At 44.7% G+C, this 20805-nt stretch overlaps 1 protein-coding gene across 1 annotated transcript; it reads left to right on the top strand.

Moving 5' to 3' along the window:
- The first annotated feature begins 291 nt into the window (after positions 1-291).
- LOC124018282 (ectonucleoside triphosphate diphosphohydrolase 7-like) lies at positions 292-19497 on the top strand. The gene is made up of 13 exons (XM_046333557.1): positions 292-482; positions 2044-2152; positions 3196-3375; positions 3684-3889; positions 5104-5254; positions 5415-5518; positions 5760-5819; positions 10419-10545; positions 11054-11251; positions 14604-14928; positions 15437-15522; positions 16815-16976; positions 17053-19497. The coding sequence occupies exons 2-13, from the start codon at positions 2145-2147 to the stop codon at positions 17267-17269; spliced, it is 1824 nt and encodes a 607-aa protein (XP_046189513.1). The 5' UTR covers positions 292-482; positions 2044-2144; the 3' UTR covers positions 17270-19497.
- The last annotated feature ends 1308 nt before the right edge of the window (positions 19498-20805 follow it).

The following is a 20805-nucleotide window of genomic DNA, read 5'->3' as shown; positions in this document are numbered from 1 at the left end:
GGTTTAGTTCTATTAAAATGTGTCCCCAACATTGGCTTCGAAGGTCATCACTGTTCTGTCTACTGTGAAATTAATGCGTGAAATGATGCATGACAGGCTCACTGTGCATGTAATGGAAGCAATGCAAGAATATAAATGTATGCAGATAAATAATATACATCAAAAGATACACAACAGCTATAGATTTTAAACTGACCAATATCAATATGCATTGGTCAAACATGAATGTACAAATCGCACGCACCACACGGGGGCATCATTCAGCACTTTGGACAGCGACGTGTTCCGTGACGTGTCCACGTCGGCTACCGGAAGCGACGTCATCTGATGGATTTAAAGCTTTTTATTTTATTTTGCTGGATAAAGATGAATCTCGTTCGAAGAAAATTGATTTTTGTCGTTAATCTGTGACTCAGGGGTAGGATCCACCCGTGATTAAAACGACTGGTATGACGTGACGGCCAGTGTTAATTTGTATCAAAGTGAGTTTGGAACGGTGACAATGTCACAATGTATCACTATATCTAGCCAGCTGGCTACAGCTGTAACATTCACCGGAAGCCGGTTAGTTATCAATATTGTTGTTCTAGTTTTAGTCAATCCAAATCGCTATGTTAATACAAATTCTCTGCACAGGCCACATGTTCATTATTTGTTAAATTGCAGTCAGTGGGTGAATTGAGATTAGTTTAGCTTGTAGAGCTAACAATTTACGTAATACATGTAATACATCTTACATAACGTAAAACACTGTTTAAATAATATATTAACTCGTTGGCAGAGCAACCTGGACTCAGGGGTAGACGTAACATGTGGGGATCCCCATCATCCATTTCGTATGATATGTTACGAATTGCAATTCGTTAGCTAGGTGGCTAACGTTAGCTAGGCTAGAAGTTAGGGTTAGGCGTAAAGTTAAATGGTAAGTGGAAGGTTTAGCTAACATGCAAAGTAGCTAATGGTAGTAAGAACTTGCAAGGTTGCCTAAACATCAAACTGTTGCCTTGGTTTCTCCATGGATATTCAGTTTGAAAGAAGTCGCTGTAAAAAAGACTCCATAGTCTCTACAGGCCAGAATGTTGATTAAAAACATGTATTTGAGGTTACTTTACAGGTTGTCCTTTTGTCGGAAAGTAGTGGGCATCAAATGTACACAGTATTGTTAAATAAACTGTTAAATAAATAAAATACAATTGTTTTGCGGCACTGGTAGGTTCTGTCGTGTATTTTCCATCTCCTGACGCATTTCATGTGATGCACAAAAATGTAACAGTAGCCGAATGTAACCAAACATAGACCAAAGCACATTCCCTCACACTCAGCTGGAAGTGCTTGTGAAATCTGCCAGCTGATTGTTGCGCGGGACAACATTCCGTCTGTGCTTGACATTCAGCCATTGTTGACATTTTGTGCAAATTGCGTCTGCATTGAAAATATAAAACTGCTATACAGACCAGCGTACGGAGAGTCTAGTTAATAACACTACTTTGTACATATTTAGCCTCAGATGACCTTCTACATAATGATAAATCAGCGGACAACAGGTAATGTACATTCAAATGATTTTTTCAGCATTCTGACTTCTGATGGGACTAACGTCAAGAAAGGAGTTTATTCATAGAGGCTAAAGTTGTCCGTGATGAGATTCGAACGCGCAACCTTTGGGTTGCTAGAAGTTTGCGTTCTACGCCCACCCTGACCAACCCCACTCTTTTCATTTTTTCCTTATGTAACCCTACCAAACGTAACATATACTAATTTGAGTTGCCCGGATTATTGTTTACTATGTTACGTCTAGTCTATGACACCAGTCTGGGCAGAGGTAGGAGGGTGCGTTTCTATTGCACATGCATGTACTGTATCTATTCCTGTTGACACTGCTTTGAACTCAACACATCTAGCTAGTTGGCTGTTCCTTGGTGCCTCTGTGATTTACGAATGATAGGCCTAGCTACCTATGTTTCATGTCCACAACTAACTTGAAGGGATACGTGGTGACATACTTTTCTTCCGGCGTGACTATCTCTATGTCCTTCTCTCCAGATTACCAGGGGAAAGCAACACCTGGGTCCACATAGTACATACCCAACCATGAGGAGGTGACAGCCAGATAACTCTGCTGCTAGGTCTTGCTGCTTGGACATATGGCAAGGTAACACACACTCTTTATTTGTGGGTTGTATTATTAGCCAATCTAGCTCGAATCTCCACCCGCGTAGGATAACCATCCATCGAAATACAGGGATATGTCTAGAGCTAGACCAGGGGTAGTATGTCTAGAGCTAGACCAGGGGTAGTATGTCTAGAGCTGGACCAGGGGTGGTGTATCTAGAGCTGGACCAGGGGTAGTATGTCTAGAGCTAGACCAGGGGTAGTGTGTCTAGAGCTGGACCAGGGGTGGTGTATCTAGAGCTGGACCAGGGGTGGTGTATCTAGAGCTGGACCAGGGGTGGTGTATCTAGAGCTGGACCAGGGGTAGTATGTCTAGAGCTAGACCAGGGGTAGTATGTCTAGAGCTGGACCAGGGGTGGTGTATCTAGAGCTGGACCAGGGGTGGTGTATCTAGAGCTGGACCAGGGGTGGTGTGTCTGGAGAGCTGGACCAGGGGTAGTATGTCTAGAGAGCTGGACCAGGTGTGTCCATAAACACTCTTCCCAGGTGGTGGATCAGAGAGGATAAAAAAATAGAACAAAAAGTGAATCGGCACACTGGTATAATAGTGTTCTCAAAGGACAACATCTGGATCACAAACTGGTTGTTCTTCAGAAGGACCACGAGGCAACACACACTAACTGGTTGTTCTTCAGAAGGACCACGAGGCAACACACACTAACTGGTTGTTCTTCAGAAGGACCACGAGGCAACACACACTAACTGGTTGTTCTTCAGAAGGACCACGAGGCAACTCACACTAACTGGTTGTTCTTCAGAAGGACCACGAGGCAACACACACTAACTGGTTGTTCTTCAGAAGGACCACGAGGCAACACACACTAACTGGACTGCTGTGTTCACATGATGGCAGGATGTGAACTTCAGCATGTGTTTAGGTGACGAGGTCTAATGTTTCTGATTGTTTGAGATGTTACCACAGTGTTATGTTATACAGAACTAGTAATGTAATAACTGTGCGTGTCCATGCGGTATGTTGTAGTAGGCCATATCTATGAAAGTAATGAAAACCTCCTCCTCCAGGATCACTTTCTCATGCCTGCCAGCCTCCTGGTACTGCAGTGTGTCCTTGCTGTCTCTGGGTTGTGTGCCCAGGCAAAGGGCCTTCTTCCTGGTGTTCCTCACCTGCTCTGCCCTGGTTTTCCTGGGGGTCTACCAGACTGAGCTCTGGAGGCCCCAGCGCCACAGGGGACACGTCAACAAGTGAGTGAGACGTCAGATGAACGGACAGACAGAATGACAGAGAGAGCGAGAGACAAACACACACACACACACACACACACACACACACACACACACACACACACACACACACACACACACACACACACACACACACACACACACACACACACACACACACACACACACACACACACACACACACACACACACACACACACACACCAGGCAAAGTGTTTGCACTGCACTACTACTAAGTCAACCCAGACTCTGCATTAGTGTATGGTGTCTAACATGTTTCTCTCTCCATCTCCTGCTCTCACCCCTAGATACCTCTCATCTGTGGAGACCATGGAGGCTACTGATGTCACCAACGCAGCTCTAAACTATGGGATCGTGGTGGACTGCGGCAGCAGCGGCTCCAGGGTGTATGTGTACTACTGGCCCCCCCACCATGGAAACCTCCACACCCTGCTGGACATCAGGCAGATGAGGGACCACGACCGCCACCCTGTGGTCAAGAAGATCAAACCTGGTGAGGAAAGAGTGGGGGGTGGGGGGTACAATAACAACAGCAGAGAACAACGTAACTGTTGAATGACCAGGAGAAAAGGATGTGATCCTTGCCAATGCCGTTGCCACATCACAGCAGAAACGATTAGTCTTTACTCTGTCAGATGCCCCTCTACCTCTTTACCTCTGGTACAGGGAGAGCTAACATACAGTAGCTAGTTACCGGTAACTGTCAAAATACAGGAAGCGCCAACAGAAAGTGTCTCAGTAGGGCGTTGAGCCGTTACAACTACCAGAACAGATTTTACAATCTGTGTCTGGAACTCTGCTGGAGGGATCTTCCATTAGAAATTCCTTCATTTGATGTTTTGGGTGGTGGTGGAAAATGCTGTCTCAGGTGCAGCCCAAGAATCTCCCATAAGTGTTCAATTGGGTTGAGATCTGAACACACACACACTTTAAACGCTCTAAGCTCCTTTTGGACCCCTTTTTCAATGTCCCTGAGATCCTCTTGTTCCAGCCATGGTTGCCAAAATAATGAGCAACTGGGTGTTTTTCTACATGACCCTAAGCATGATGGGTTGTTAATTGCTTAATTAACTCAGGAACCACACTTGGGTGGAAGCACCTGCTTTCAGTATACTTTGTGTCCCTCATTTACTCATGTCTTTCCTTTTTATTCTGGGAGTTACCTACATGTTCACCATGTAGGGGCATGGCACCCCAGAAGAAGTTAGTTGTTGTCATACAGTGTGGAGGGTTTCTACCTGTTTTCCCATGTTGTCAGGCCACATGTCCTCAACCTGCTCCTTATCTCAACATTCTTTCCATTACCGCCTATTGGCCTGATACCTGAACACACTGGGACTGAGTGGGACTGAGTGGGACTGAGTGGGACTGAGTGGGACTGAGTGGGACCCGGGACCGAGTGGGACCACAATTGCTAAGCAGTTAGCAGCTGCTTTGTTCCCACTAAATGAACTGTAGAATTGACAGAGAAATAGTGAATCTGCCCTGTTACACCCCAGCCAAGGCCACTGCCTCGTCCTCAACTCAGCTATCGCTAACCTCTCTCACTTTTTTCTCTCTCTCTCCTTCCTTTCTCCCCTTTCCACTCCAGGTATTTCCACCATGGCGCTGAGCCCAGCCAAGGCCACTGCCTCGTCCTCAACTCCGCTATCGCTAACCTCTCTCGCTTTTCTCTCTCTATCTCTCTCTCTCCCCTTTCCTCTCCAGGTATTTCCACCATGGCGCTGAGCCCAGCCAAGGCCAGTGACTACCTCCACCCCCTCCTTTCCTTCGCTGCCACCCATGTCCCCAGGAAGAAACACAAGGAGACTCCTCTCTATATCCTCTGTACTGCTGGAATGAGACTGCTGCCTGAGAGGTAGGCCTCCGCCCTCCTCCACCATTTTGTCAGGGTTCGGGGGTCAACAGGGGGTCAAGCACTGGATCCCCCCTAGAGATCTGTGGGAGGTTTAGAGCATTGATTTATACACCTCTAACAGCGGTTTAAAAGTGGTTATTTCTCCCCATGTGACCCCCAGTCAGCAGGCTGCTATCCTGGAGGACCTGGTAAGAGATGTTCCAGTGGAGTTTGACTTCCTGTTCTCCAGCTCCCATGCAGAGGTGATCTCTGGAAAACAGGAAGGTGAGACCGAGAGCTGTGAGCCTGATGGGAATATGGTACAGTTTACACCTAGACACTGGTCGGTTCCTGGGATCACCCAAACACAAACTGTATGCACCACTAAGTGGCTTTGGATAAAAGTGCCTGCTGAATGTGTTTATACTGGTGTGAAAAGGCCAAATGGTGTAATTGAACTAATATACTGCACCTGTCCTCTGTGTGCTTTGTGGCGTTAATGTTAACACTGCCTTTCTGCCTGCAGGTGTGTATGCATGGATTGGTATTAACTTTGTGTTGGGACGCTTTGACCATGCAGAGTATGGTGAGTGTGAGGTTATGGCTTCGTTGATGATGTCGCTTGTTTGTCCACTGCAAAGGATGAGGCTGGATTTGTATAGAGTTATGGCTTAGCTGTAGGCCTGAAACATGTCGCTAGCCGCCATTTTATAGGGCGTTAGATGCCGTACATGGCGGCTATACCCATGTCTCAAGGCCTACAGGTTAAGGCCTTCGCAAACGACCATTTTGAGCCATGTTATGACACGATTTTTGCCGTCCCAAACAAAATGTCCATGTCGTGGGCAAATTCTTAGGTTGTAAACGATTATCGGCCGTCTTGGCTCATTCAGTGCGACCGGGTCTAGTGAGTAACGCCACCTGCGGTCGTAGGCTCTGACAAAGTTCTAGCAGTGTCAGAATTGATTTGCCTTTATCGTATAGTGTGGCTGGTGTTACGAGCCGATCCCGGTGATTGACCAATAGGAACGCGGCTGGCACGGAGTATTGCGCACAACACAACATGTTTCACTGAGTTATTAACAAAAAGTGTTTTTTAGTGACGTTAGAAAATACCGACCCGGAAGTGTTTTCCGGCTGTGGAGTTATTTAGGGGTTTTAAGGTTCCAAACATATTTATTTTTCTTCACCAATCTAGTGACTAAATGACATCACAGGTTCCATGTATCATGCTGGCTAGTCTTGTGTGTACGTCTGGGAGAAGTTACAGGAGAGATGGGTGGGACCAAAGTAACACAATGTAAACTGATGACCTGGAATAAAATCAACTCCACTTCTAAGCACAGGCCATTGTCTCATCTCCCTCTAGTTCATATTGCTTTTATAATGTCAGCAAAACATTAACATGTGACGGAATGTTTGCAAATGATATGACATCATTACAATTCTGCCTTAATCAATTGACTTGACAGATCAGCTTTTCACAAACTTTATTCGGCAGGTTAGTGGTTAAAAAAATATATCTTATATATATTCTGGTGGTCAGTTACCTTCTGTCAAGCCGTGGAAATGTGATGAGCAGGATGATTGTGCCGTTTTGTGAAGAGAATGAAGTCGTTTATTCTATCAAGACACGAGAAGTGCCTGACAAGGACCGCTGCAGAGCACCTGATTGGTAGAGCTAATCATGAATAGTCAGTGATTATTGTGAACAACATCTCCTACTACGTACCATTTAAAGTGAGATGAGAAAATGATGGTTAATATAGCTATTATGTGATCCATTTTAGTCCCATTTTTAGTATTGTGGTTGGTTCATTTTCATAAATTACGAACCTATAGCATTAATTATTCAAATTGACACAAACATGAAATGATGGCTGATGGTACATTTGTTGAAAGTAACGAGCATGACAAACTAGGACCATGGAGAGACTGTAGATATTGTGCTTCTCGCCAGCTGTTGTTTCCGTCCCAAAGCTGTGTTCCTCCCTCTCTGTTGGCAGGTACAAAAGTAACTCTGCCGTAGTTCTGTGTTCTCTGTCTATTTTTAAACTACTTTCACTTTTATTTCACTACATTTCTAAAGAAAATAATGTACTTTTTACTCCAAACATCTTCCCTGACGCCCAAAAGTATTCATTACATTTAGAAAAAACAGCCCGGTCCGAACATGTTTCGCCGAGTTATTAACAAAAAGTGGTTTTGAGTGATATATATATATTTAATTTAAACTCATTTACCCTAGAAGTCCTATAACAGTTGCTAATGGTAGAGGACATGTATAAGATGTGTGTCATAAAATATGGTGTCTCCAGCTCTGTTGATCTCTGAGTAATTAGGGAAACAAGTTACTTTTGTCCCAGTTCTCCCTTTCAGTTTTCACTGACTCACTTCATTCACATGCGCAGATCAAATACAGAACTGAAGCAAGTTGTCAAACCTGTCCAGGATGATCAAGATTTTTATTTGGTAACATTGCGCAGTGTGACATGATAATCGTAAAAGACTGAATCCGACTAGCTAATCATGATGATGAACCAGATTTGACAGCATGTGATGGTTTGTTTGCCAAAGGGTGATGTGTATATATGGACATGTTGTCAGGCCACAAAGGGTGATGTGTATATATGGACATGTTGTCAGGCCACAAAGGGTGATGTGTATATATGGACATGTTGTCAGGCCACAAAGGGTGATGTGTGTATATGGACATGTTGTCAGGCCACAAAGGGTGATGTGTATATATGGACATGTTGTCAGGCCACAAAGGGTGATGTGTATATGGACATGTTGTCAGGCCACAAAGGGTGATGTGTGTATATGGACATGTTGTCAGGCCACAAAGGCTGATGTCAGGGTTTGTGTATATATGGACATGTTGTCAGGCCACAAAGGGTGATGTGTGTATATGGACATGTTGTCAGGCCACAAAGGGTGATGTGTATATATGGACATGTTGTCAGGCCACAAAGGGTGATGTGTATATATGGACATGTTGTCAGGCCACAAAGGGTGATGTGTGTATATGGACATGTTGTCAGGCCACAAAGGGTGATGTGTATATATGGACATGTTGTCAGGCCACAAAGGGTGATGTGTATATATGGACATGTTGTCAGGCCACAAAGGGTGATGTGTGTGTATATGGACATGTTGTCAGGCCACAAAGGGTGATGTGTGTATATGGACATGTTGTCAGGCCACAAAGGCTGATGTCAGGGTTTGTGTGATATATGGACATGTTGTCAGGCCACAAAGGGTGATGTGTGTATATGGACATGTTGTCAGGCCACAAAGGGTGATGTGGGTTTATATGGTATATGGACATGTTGTCAGGCCACAAAGGGTGATGTGATGTGTATATGGACATGTTGTCAGGCCACAAAGGGTGATGTGTATATGGACATGTTGTCAGGCCACAAAGGGTGATGTGTATATATGGACATGTTGTCAGGCCACAAAGGGTGATGCCAGGGTTTGTGTGTATATGGACATGTTGTCAGGCCACAAAGGGTGATGTCAGGGTTTGTGTATATATGGACATGTTGTCAGGCCACAAAGGGTGATGTGTATATATGGACATGTTGTCGGGCCACAAAGGGTGATGTGTATATGACATGTTGTCAGGCCACAAAGGGTGATGTGTATATATGGACATGTTGTCAGGCCACAAAGGGTGATGTGTATATATGGACATGTTGTCAGGCCACAAAGGGTGATGTGTATATATGGACATGTTGTCAGGCCACAAAGGGTGATGTGTATATATGGGCATGTTGTCAGGCCACAAAGGGTTTGTGTATATATGGACATGTTGTCAGGCCACAAAGGGTGATGTGTATATGGACATGTTGTCAGGCCACAAGGGTACAAGGGTGATGTGTATATGGACATGTTGTCAGGCCACAAAGGGTGATGTCAGGGTTTGTGTGTATATGGACATGTTGTCAGGCCACAAAGGGTGATGTGTATATATGGACATGTTGTCAGGCCACAAAGGGTGATGTGTATATATGGGCATGTTGTCAGGCCACAAAGGGTTTGTGTATATATGGACATGTTGTCAGGCCACAAAGGGTGATGTGTATATGGACATGTTGTCAGGCCACAAAGGGTGATGTATGTATATGGACATGTTGTCAGGCCACAAAGGGTGATGTCAGGACATTTGTGTGATATATGGACATGTTGTCAGGCCACAAAGGGTGATGTGTATATATGGACATGTTGTCAGGCCACAAAGGGTTTGTGTATATGGACATTTTGTCAGGCCACAAAGGGTGATGTGTATATGGACATGTTGTCAGGCCACAAAGGGTGATGTCAGGGTTTGTGTATATATGGACATTTTGTCAGGCCACAAAGGGTGATGCCAGGGTTTGTGTATATATGGACATGTTGTCAGGCCACAGGGTGATGTGTATATATGGACATGTTGTCAGGCCACAAAGGGTGATGTGTGTATATGGACATGTTGTCAGGCCACAAAGGGTGATGTGTATATGGACATGTTGTCAGGCCACAAAGGGTGATGTGTATATGGACATGTTGTCAGGCCACAAAGGGTGATGTGTATATGGACATGTTGTCAGGCCACAAAGGGTGATGTGTATATGGACATGTTGTCAGGCCACAAAGGGTGATGTGTATATGGACATGTTGTCAGGCCACAAAGGGTGATGTGTATATGGACATGTTGTCAGGCCACAAAGGGTGATGTGTATATATGGACATGTTGTCAGGCCACAAAGGGTGATGTGTATATATGGACATGTTGTCAGGCCACAAAGGGTGATGTGTATATATGGACATGTTGTCAGGCCACAAAGGGTGATGTGTATATATGGACATGTTGTCAGGCCACAAAGGGTGATGTGTGTATATATGGACATGTTGTCAGGCCACAAAGGGTGATGTGTATATGGACATGTTGTCAGGCCACAAAGGGTGATGTGTATATGGACATGTTGTCAGGCCACAAAGGGTGATGTGTATATGGACATGTTGTCAGTGATGTGTATATGGACATGTTGTCAGGCCACAAAGGGTGATGTCATGGGTTTGTGTATATATGGACATGTTGTCAGGGTTTGTGTGTATAGGGTGTGTGTATATATGGACATGTTGAACAGACTGTTGGTTACCCATCGTTGACTTGACACTCAATTCTCCATTTTCCTAGAAGATGATGCAATGGTGGAGGTCACTACAGGGTCACAGAACCATCACCCAATTAGCCGGCGGCGTACAGTGGGCATCATGGACATGGGTGGAGCCTCGCTGCAGATAGCCTATGAGGTGCCTAGCGCGTCCACTTCAGTTCACCTGAACAGGTAAGGAAGGATCCAGCTGAGTGCTCGTATTCTCATTGTATTTGTGTGGTATGACTGGCTGTTGTGTATACTGATAGGCCTGATGTTGGGGTTTAGTAAACCACACCATGTATTGGAGATAATGTCTGCGTCCTGATTCTCAACACTAGGGTCGTATTCATTAGGGCACACCGTAGCGAAATGGTTTGTAACGGAAAAAGAACATGTGCATTTCGTATTGGACACATTCAGGTAGTCCTTCCCTGTTTCCATGCGTTTTCTTCCATTTGGTGCCTTTATGAATCTCCCATTTTACCGCAAACAATAATAACGCCAAGATCCTTACAAAGCTATTATTCAAGGAATAGGGTGAAGTTGCTACTGATCTTGGGCCAGTTTAGCATTTTCTGCACTAAGGGTTAAGGTTAGAATTGGGAAGGGGAAGCTGACTCTAGATAGGTACCCAGGGGAAACTTCACCCCAGAGCATGATTTTATGGTTGAAGTCATGCAGTGGTTCTCTGTCTCCCTCTACAGGAGGAGTCGGGTAAGAGCCTGCTGGCAGAGTTTAACCTGGGCTGTGATTCAGAGCACACGCAGCACGTCTACCGTGTATATGTCACCACATTCCTGGGCTTCGGGGGGAACATGGCTCGACAGCGCTACGAAGACCAGCTGGTCAACTCCACCATCACCAAGAACAGGTAGGACCGACACACACACACACACACACACACACACACACACACACACACACACACACACACACACACACACACACACACACACACACACACACACACACACACACACACACACACACAGTGCCTATTCAGACCCCTTGGCTCTTTTTCTTCATTAATCTACACACAGTACCCCATAATGATAATGCCAACAGGTTTTTAGAAATGTTTGCTAAGTTATAAAAAATCAGTGGCGTAAAGTACTTAAGTAAAGATACTTTAAAGTACAACTTAAGTCGTTTTTTGGGGTGTCTGTACTTTACTCTACTATTTATATTTTTAAACTACTTTCACTTTTATTTCACTACATTTCTAATGAAAATAATGTACTTTTTACTCCAAACATTTTCCCTGACACCCAAAAGTTTTCATTACATTTAGAAAATGGTCCAATTCACACACTTCTGAAGAGAACATCCCTGGTCATCCCTACTGCCTCTGATCTGACAGACTCACTAAACAGAGAACATCCCTGGTCCTCCCTACTGCCTCTGATCTGACAGACTCACTAAACAGAGAACATCCCTGGTCATCCCTACTGCCTCTGATCTGGCGGACTCACTAAACAGAGAACATCCCTGGTCATCCCTACTGCCTCTGATCTGACGGACTCACTAAACAGAGAACATCCCTGGTCATCCCTACTGCCTCTGGTCTGACGGACTCACTAAACAGAGAACATCCCTGGTCATCCCTACTGCCTCTGATCTGATGGACTCACTAAACAGAGAACATCCCTGGTCCTCCCTACTGCCTCTGATCTAGAGGACTCACTAAACAGAGAACATCCCTGGTCATCCCTACTGCCTCTGATCTGGCGGACTCACTAAACAGAGAACATCCCTGGTCCTCCCTACTGCCTCTGATCTGGCGGACTCACTAAACAGAGAACATCCCTGGTCATCCCTACTGCCTCTGATCTGGCGGACTCACTAAACAGAGAACATCCCTGGTCATCCCTACTGCCTCTGATCTGACGGACTCACTAAACAGAGAACATCCCTGGTCATCCCTACTGCCTCTGATCTGACGGACTCACTAAACACAAATGCTTCATTTGTAAATGATGTCTGAGTGTATGAAAATGGTGCTCGTCTGGTATGCGTAATATAAGGAATCTGAAATGATTTGTTTTTACTTTTGATACTTAAGTATATTTAAAACCAAATAATTTGAGACTTTTCCTTTGCCTTCTTGGGTATGACTCTACAAGCTTGGCACACCTATATTTTGGGAGTTTCTCCCATTCTTCTCTGCAGATCCTCTCAAGCTCTGTCAGGTTAAATGGGGAGCATTGTTGCAGCTATTTTTAGGTCTCTCCAGAGATGTTCGATCGGGTTCAAGTCTGTACTCTGGCTGGGCCACTCAAGGACATTCGGAGACTTGTCCAGAAGCCACTCCTGCTTTGTCTTGACTGTGCTTTTATTTAACCATTATTTAACTCGGCAAGGCATTTAAGAAGAAATTCTTATATACAATGATGACCTACCCCGGCCAAACCCGGACGAAGCTGGGCAAATTGTGCGCCGTCCTATGGGACTCCCAATCACGGTCGGATATGATGCAGCCTGGATTTGAACCCGGTATTGCAGTGACTCCTCTTGAACTGAGATGCGGTGTCTTAGACCACTGCGCCACTCGTTGTCCTCTTGGAAGGTGAAACTTCGCCCCAGTCTGAGGTCCTGAGTGCTCCAGAGCACTCTTCATTAAGGATCTCTCTCTACTTTTCTCTGTTTATCTTTGCCTTGTCTCCCAGTCCCTGCTGCTGAAAACATCCCCACAGCATGATGCTGCCACCACCATTCTTCACCGTAGGGATGGTACCAGGTTTCCTCCAGATGTGATGCTTTGCATTCAGGCCAAAAAGTTCAATCTTGGTTTCATCAGACCAGAGAATCTTGTTTCTCATGGTTTTGAGAGTCTTTAGGTGCCTTTTGGCAAACTCCAAGTGGGCTACTGAGGAGTGACTTCCGTCTGGCCACTCTATAATAAAGGCCTGATTGGTGGAGTGCTGCAGAGAAGGTTGTCCTTCTGGAAGGTTCTCTCATCTCCAGAGAAGAACTCTAGAGTTCTTGGTCACCTTCCTGACCAAGGCCTTTCTCCCCTGATAGCTCAGTTTGGCGGGAGGCCACCTCCCTGACCAAGGCCTTTCTCCCCTGATAGCTCAGTTTGGCGGGAGGCCACCTCCCTGACCAAGGCCTTTCTCCCCTGATTGCTTAGTTTGGCGGGCGGCCAGCTCCCTGACCAAGGCCTTTCTCCCCTGATTGCTTAGTTTGGCGGGCGTCCAGCTCCCTGACCAAGGCCTTTCTCCCTGATTGGTCAGTTTGGCGGGGCGTCCAGCTCTAGGAAGAGTCTTGGTGTTTCTACATTTCTTCCATTTTAAGAATGATGGAAGCTACTGGGTTTTTCGGGACCTTCAATGCTGCAAACATTTTTTTGGTAACCTTCCCCAGATCTGTGACTCGACACAATCCTTTCTCGGAGCTCTGCTGGCAATTCCTTGGACCTCATGTCTTGGTTTCTGCTCTGACATACACTGTCAACTGTGGGACCTTATATAGACAGGTTTGTACAAATCATGTACAATCAATTAAATTTACCACAGATGGACTCCAGTCAAGTTGTAGAAACATCTCAAGGATGATCAATGGAAACAGGATGCACCGGAGCTCAATTTTGAGTCTCATAGCAAAGGTTCTGAATACTTCTTTATGTGAATAAGGTATTTCTGTTTGTTTTTTAAAATACATTTGCAAACATTTCTAAAAACCTGTTTTCACTTTGTCATTATGGGGTTTTGTGTGTAGATTGCTGAGTTTAAAAAATAATACAAATTAGAATAAGTCTAATGTAACAAAATGTGGAAAAAGTCAAGGGGTCTGAATACTTACCAAAGAATACATACATACATACATACATACATACATACATACATACATACATACATACATACATACATACATACATACATACATACATACATACATACATACATACATACATACATACATACATACATACATACATACATACATACATACATACATACATACATACATACATACATACATACATACATACATACATACATACATACATACATACATACATACATACATACATACATACATACATACATACACAAAGGCACACGCATATACAGACACATTCACACTTGCATAAACAGAGGGTCACAGTCTTAAATTCATCACCTTCCTACAATTTCATCTCAACACCTTGAGTCTGAGAACTCAATGATTGATTGATCAACTGACTATCCCTTCCTTCGTGTCACTTCCTGGTTGTCCTCCAGGCTGACAGGCGATCAGACAGGCATGATGGAAGCCACTCCCCTTGCGGACCCATGCCTCCCTGTCGGCCTATCAGACGTGGTGCGTCGGGACGGCCGTGCGGTCCACCTGAGAGGGCAGGGGGACTGGGTGCGGTGCCAGGGGGCAGTCAGGCCTTTCCTGGGTCTCCACAATGGCACCATGGGATCCCCCAGGGGGGTGTACCAGGCCCCCATCGACTACAGCAACTCAGAGTTCTACGGCTTCTCTGAGTTCTTCTACTGCACTGAGGATGTACTGAGGATGGGGGGACCGTACGACAGCGCTAAGTACTCCAAGGCTGCCACGGTAACCACAGCTCATCATTCTAGAACTTATCATGATCAGATATTCTAGACCTGGGTTTCCTCTGTCATTACCTAGGCAGGTTAGGTTTCTCCTCACTTAGCCCTCTTGTTCCTGATTTGTATTTATTTATTTTAAGTCTGGTTTCAACAACAACAAACAATCCTTTGAAGATGCCTTTCTGTGCACTGCCTAAGAAATCTAAGGGAAAATATTGGTTTTGTGAAAGGCAAGAAAATTACTTTTGTCATTCTCTTCAAGTTAGCCTGGTACCCGTCTGTTTGTGTCGTCAAGCCAATCCCTGTCAGGTTTGGCATGATGAGGAGTTGGAATGATAGCCTGGTGCCAGTCTGTTTGCGTCGTCACGCCACTCCTTGTCAGGTTTGGCATGATGAGGAGTTGGAACGATAGCACAAACAGATCTGGGAACAGGCTGTCTTTTTTTTTAAGCTCTTATATCGCCAAGAGATCTTTCCAGGAGGTAACGCCGTTCTCTCCTGTCTGTCTGCAGGACTATTGTGCCACCAAGTGGTCGACCCTCACCAAGCGTCTGGACAGCAAGCTGTTCTCTAAACAAGCAGACTCCTCCAGACTGAAGTAAGAAACCCTTCAACCCAGTTACCCAGGCAACCACTGTACTCAATATGTCTACTAGATATTAATCTGTAACCCCAGTTACCCAGGCAACCACTGTACTCAATATGTCTACTAGATATTCATCTGTAACCCCAGTTACCCAGGCAACCACTGTACTCAATATGTCTAGATATCCATCTGTAACCCCAGTTACCCAGGCAACCACTGTACTCTATGTCTACTAGATATTATACTAGATATTCATCTGTAACCCCAGTTACCCAGGCAACCACTGTACTCTATGTCTACTAGATATTAATCTGTAACCCCAGTTACCCAGGCAACCACTGTACTCAATATGTCTCGTAGATATTCATCTGTAACCCCAGTTACCCAGGCAACCACTGTACTCAATATGTCTACTAGATATTAATCTGTAACCCCAGTTACCCAGGCAACCACTGTACTCCATATGTCTAGTAGATATTCATCTGTAACCCCAGTTACCCAGGCAACCACTGTACTCAATATGTCTCGTAGATATTCATCTGTAACCCCAGTTACCCAGGCAACCACTGTACTCCACATGTCTAGTAGATATTCATCTGTAACCCCAGTTACCCAGGCTACCACTGTACTCAATATGTCTAGTAGATATTCATCTGTAACCCCAGTTACCCAGGCAACCACTGTACTCAATATGTCTAGTAGATATTCATCTGTAACCCCAGTTACCCAGGCAACCACTGTACTCAATATGTCTACTAGATATTCATCTGTTACCCAGGCTACCACTGTACTCAATATGTCTAATAGATATTCATCTGTAACCCCAGTTACCGAGGCTACCACTGTACTCAATATGTCTAATAGATATTCATCTACTACCATCTGTAACCCCAGTTACCCAGGCTACCACTGTACTCAATATGTCTAATAGATATTCATCTACTACCATCTGTAACCCCAGTTACCCAGGCTACCACTGTACTCAATATGTCTAATAGATATTCATCTACTACCATCTGTAACCCCAGTTACCCAGTCTACCTCTGTACTCTATATGTCTAATAGATATTCCTCTACTACCATCTGTAACCCCAGTTACCCAGTCTACCTCTGTACTCAATATGTCTAGTAGATATTCATCTGTAACCCCAGTTACCCAGTCTACCTCTGTACTCTATATGTCTAATAGATATTCCTCTACTACCATCTGTCTGGAAATGCCTATCTAATAAAAATGGAATGCATATTGTGCATACCTTACCTCAGCATACCTCACCTCATCAACCACCTCTCTCCCTGTCCAGGTACCAGTGTTTTAAGTCAGCCTGGATGTTCCAGGTGCTCCACTCAGGCTTCAGGTTCCCTAAGGACTACCCCAGCCTGAAGACTGCTCAGCTGGTCTATGACAAGGAGGTGCAGTGGACCCTGGGAGCCATCCTGTTTAAGACGCGCTTCCTGCCTCTCAGGTCAGTAGGCACTTCTTGTGTGTCTGTCTGTCTGTGTGTCTGTTTGTTGTTAATCCATCTCTCTCCTCTCTAACAGGGACCTCCAGGCAGAGTCATTTAAACAGGGCCACTCCAACTGGCTGCGTTCCTCCTTCGTCTACAACCACTACCTGTTTTTTGCCTGTATCCTGGTGGTCCTGCTGGCCATTCTGCTGTACATCCTCCGCCTCCGCAGGATCCACCAGCGAGAACAGAGGCAGGCAGAGGCCCTGGACCTGCTCTGGGTGGAGGAGGGGGAGGCTCTTCTGGCCTGATCCAGGATCAGTTTAGACTCTGAATCTTTCTTGACCTGAGGCCTTGGGTGTGAGGGGGTTACTGATCTAGGATGAGTCGAGATGCTCTCAGTAACTGGTGTTCATAGCCTGGTATGCACAGCTCTAGGATCAACCTTTCACCCTCTGAGTTGTAGGCTTGACTGGTGCTCTATTTGTTAAGAGGCACTGATCTAGGATCAGATTATCAACCCGCAAATCATGACCTTGACTGAGACCAATGATCTAGGACCAGCTTAGTCACGCTGAATCATAACGTTGACTATTGGCTAGAAATGCAATATCAACGTCATCCTACAAGGAAGGTTTTAATTATGGGGGTGCTGGACACTCCTGTTTCTTTAACAAATCTTTACACCCTAGATACAGATATCAACGTTGACCTGACCGTGAGCACCCTCGTAAAACAGAAAATATCAACCAAGGTCCAAATCACTATTTATAGTAACCTCTGACCTAGAGTGTTGATGTAAACATAAGTAGGAGGGGCCATGGAACCGGAACCTTCAAAAGGGGGAGAATTGCAGGATGTGGGCGAAACATCATGAAGGGAGAACTAGATCGTTAAAACAACGAAACAGGAGAATCCCAACAGGTGAACGACTGAGGACCGAGCCATTCTATTTCTATTGGAGATAATTCACTGTTGCAGAGGGACCACTGTGTTGGACATTTTGTGTGAAGGAAGGTGAAGCTTGACATCTGAGGCTGAAGTTGCCCTTAACCACAGATCTAGAATCAAGTAACTTACTCCTAATACTAACCTATCTGTGGTTAGTGGTAACTTCTAGCTACTCTTTGATGAAAAGGGTGCCTCTATGATTGTCTGTTTTGGACAGTATTGTAACCATGATGATAGTTTCTATCTGACCAGTATACTTTCTGTAAATCTCACAAACAGGAAGTGCATTAATTCCTTAATAATCCCACTGTGGGAATGCTTTTGTATTGAAAAACTACAATCAGGAATCAAACATGGGGCGGCAGGTAGCCTAGTGGTTAGAGTGGAAGGACGGCAGGTAGCCTAGTGGTTAGAGTGGAGGGGCGGCAGGTAGCCTAGTGGTTAAGAGCGTTGGACGAGTAACCGAAAGGTTGCTTGATCGAATCCTCGAGCTGACAAGGTAAACATCTGTCATTCTGCCCCTGAACAAGGCAGTTAACTCACTGTTCCACAGGCGCCGAAAGACGTGGATTTCGATTAAGGCCCCTCTCTGATTCAGAGGGGTTGGGTTAAATGTGGAAGACATTTCGGTTGAATGCATTCGGTTGTACAACTGACTAGGTTTCCCCTTTCCCTTCTCAAACAATTTATTACAGGGGTTCATTGAATGTCCTTAACGTTTTTAAACGTTTTGTTTTGGTGCTGGGAACAGATTGTTCTGAGCCAGTTATGTTGATGACAAGCTAGGAGCGAAACGGGTTGTCAGTGTTTAATGGATTGTAGTTGATGCCTTCTGATTGCATTGTGTTGAACTGTGGTACACACACACCCGCACACGCAACTGAACTCCAAGTTGTGTGTTACGATGGGTCTATGTCAGACTGTCAATGTTAGTGACCCACTAGCTCCTCACCTGCCCTGTACTGTAAATATCTATTCAGACATCACTATCGGTCTGCTCTACTCCTCTTGATAATGTTGGGAGGTATTGCTGTTGTTAAATGAGATGCATTGAATTGCTAATCAAAGGAGCTCTCTTGTTATTTTGAAGCTGTATAATTTGAGTCGTCACAGTGGAAGTGTAGCGTCAGTGATTTTAATGTCAATTCATCTTCCTTTTCTCTTTGGACTCTTTCTCCGGCTGAACCCTTCAGTGCAGCATCTGAATGGGGTCTTATACCTCCCCTCGGTTTGACCCCTTTGTTTTGTTGTTTACATCTACAAGAGGAAGGGGCCTCTAATTGTTGCAGCTCTATTTTGAATTTTGACTCTTCCTAAATTAGGACCAATGATCAACTGGACCAAGTGTGTGTTCCAAATGGCACCCTATTCCCTATATAGTGCACTATGTTAGTGGGGCCCTATTCCCTATATAGTGCACTACTTTAGAGCAGGTCCCATAGGGCTTGGGTTAAAAGTATTGCACAATGTAGTAAATAGGGTGCCATTTGGGACATAATCCTAACTGTCTTATCGGTCTCTTATTGAGGAAAAATAACTACATGGATGTGGAAAACATCTGTTTTAAATAAATCAATGTTTTAAAACATGTTGTTTCTCTTTGGGTACTTTCTCTTGGTACATGTTTAGGACCAGGGTCGCATTCATTAGTGCACATGGTAGCAAAAATGTTTTGCAATGGAAAACCAAGTTTTCTTACTGAACAAGTTCAGGTAGAGTCCCGTTTCATTCCATTTCTTCTGTATGGTGCCTAGTGTATATGACTGAGCTGGTTTAGCAGGTCTTGGTAACGTGTGTCAATGTGCCCTGACATGAACCGAGGTTGGCAGCTGGCACGTTCCAGGGCATTCTGGGTGTTTATGTCATCCAGGTACGAGAGACGGGTGCAGGTCGATGTGCCAACAGACCAAGGCTGACTCTCCCCGTTTGACTTTCTTCAGGGATGGAATTATCCAGAATAAAACTCTTGTTTGGCTTTCTCTCAGTTTGCTAACAATGTAGGAAAGGAAACAAGAAGGTTGAAGCTTTAAGAAGATTTGGCCACTGTCCAAACAAATTATTCTCTAGGGGAAACAAAAAGAGCACCCTTACCAACCTGTTTTCTTAAAAATATACTTTAATACAACAGCTGCATATAAATATTAAAATATACATTATAATGGTGTACAGTACACTCACAAAACAAACATATTAGGCTTTATTTGTACGGCACTTTGTACTTTTGTTTTCTTGCTTTTTAATGTTAAAAAAAAAGTTAATCCTTTCCGTATTTTGCCCAATCCAAAGCGTTTATTGTACTATTGTGATTATTGTAGGTTATTGAAAACAGAGCGGGGGGTCGGGGGTTAGAGGAGTTGTGAAATGATATGGAGGGTGCTGTACATGACATGATGACACTGTGTTCTGGAATGTATCCTGTTTGTAGTCCAGAAGACATTTTTACAGTTCCAAAAGAGCTCGTGTCCTAGAATCTGTGTTCTAGAATGTCCATTCCTCTTCTTACTTCGCTCTGTTAGAAAATCATTGGTTTGGGCATCATTTGTCTTCCTCTGTCTGTCTGTGTGTCTGACAGTCCTGATGGGGTTTAGGGTAAAAAAAAGTCTCCGAGCTCTGTCTCTCCTGTCTCGGGGCGTCACGTCATCTTTGAAACAGGAGAGGGCCTCCAGTCTCTGGGAGGACAATGTGTGAGTCTGTAGTGTGTGTGTGTGTGTGAGAGTGAGAGAAAGTCTTCAGTTCAGGACCAGTCACTGAGGGGTCACTGTAGTCCCACCAGGGTCATCTTACATCCGAGCCCATTCAGGCTTTAAACAAAGCACACACAAGCCTTCTTCAGCTCTCTCTCTCACTCACTCACACACACACACACACACACACACACACACACACACACACACAC

The sequence above is a fragment of the Oncorhynchus gorbuscha genome, unplaced genomic scaffold (assembly GCF_021184085.1).
Source record: "Oncorhynchus gorbuscha isolate QuinsamMale2020 ecotype Even-year unplaced genomic scaffold, OgorEven_v1.0 Un_scaffold_460, whole genome shotgun sequence".
NCBI lineage: Eukaryota > Metazoa > Chordata > Actinopteri > Salmoniformes > Salmonidae > Oncorhynchus > Oncorhynchus gorbuscha.
Note: the sequence above shows the minus strand (reverse complement) of the source record. Positions and strands in the feature narration are given on the sequence as shown.

Bases quoted from the DNA above. Each gene is read 5' to 3' on its own strand.
- LOC124018282 (XM_046333557.1), top strand. The intron at 5,820-10,418 runs GTGAGTGTGAGG...CCATTTTCCTAG, and splicing joins CTTTGACCATGCAGAGTATG to AAGATGATGCAATGGTGGAG. The intron at 15,523-16,814 runs GTAAGAAACCCT...CTCCCTGTCCAG, and splicing joins GCAGACTCCTCCAGACTGAA to GTACCAGTGTTTTAAGTCAG.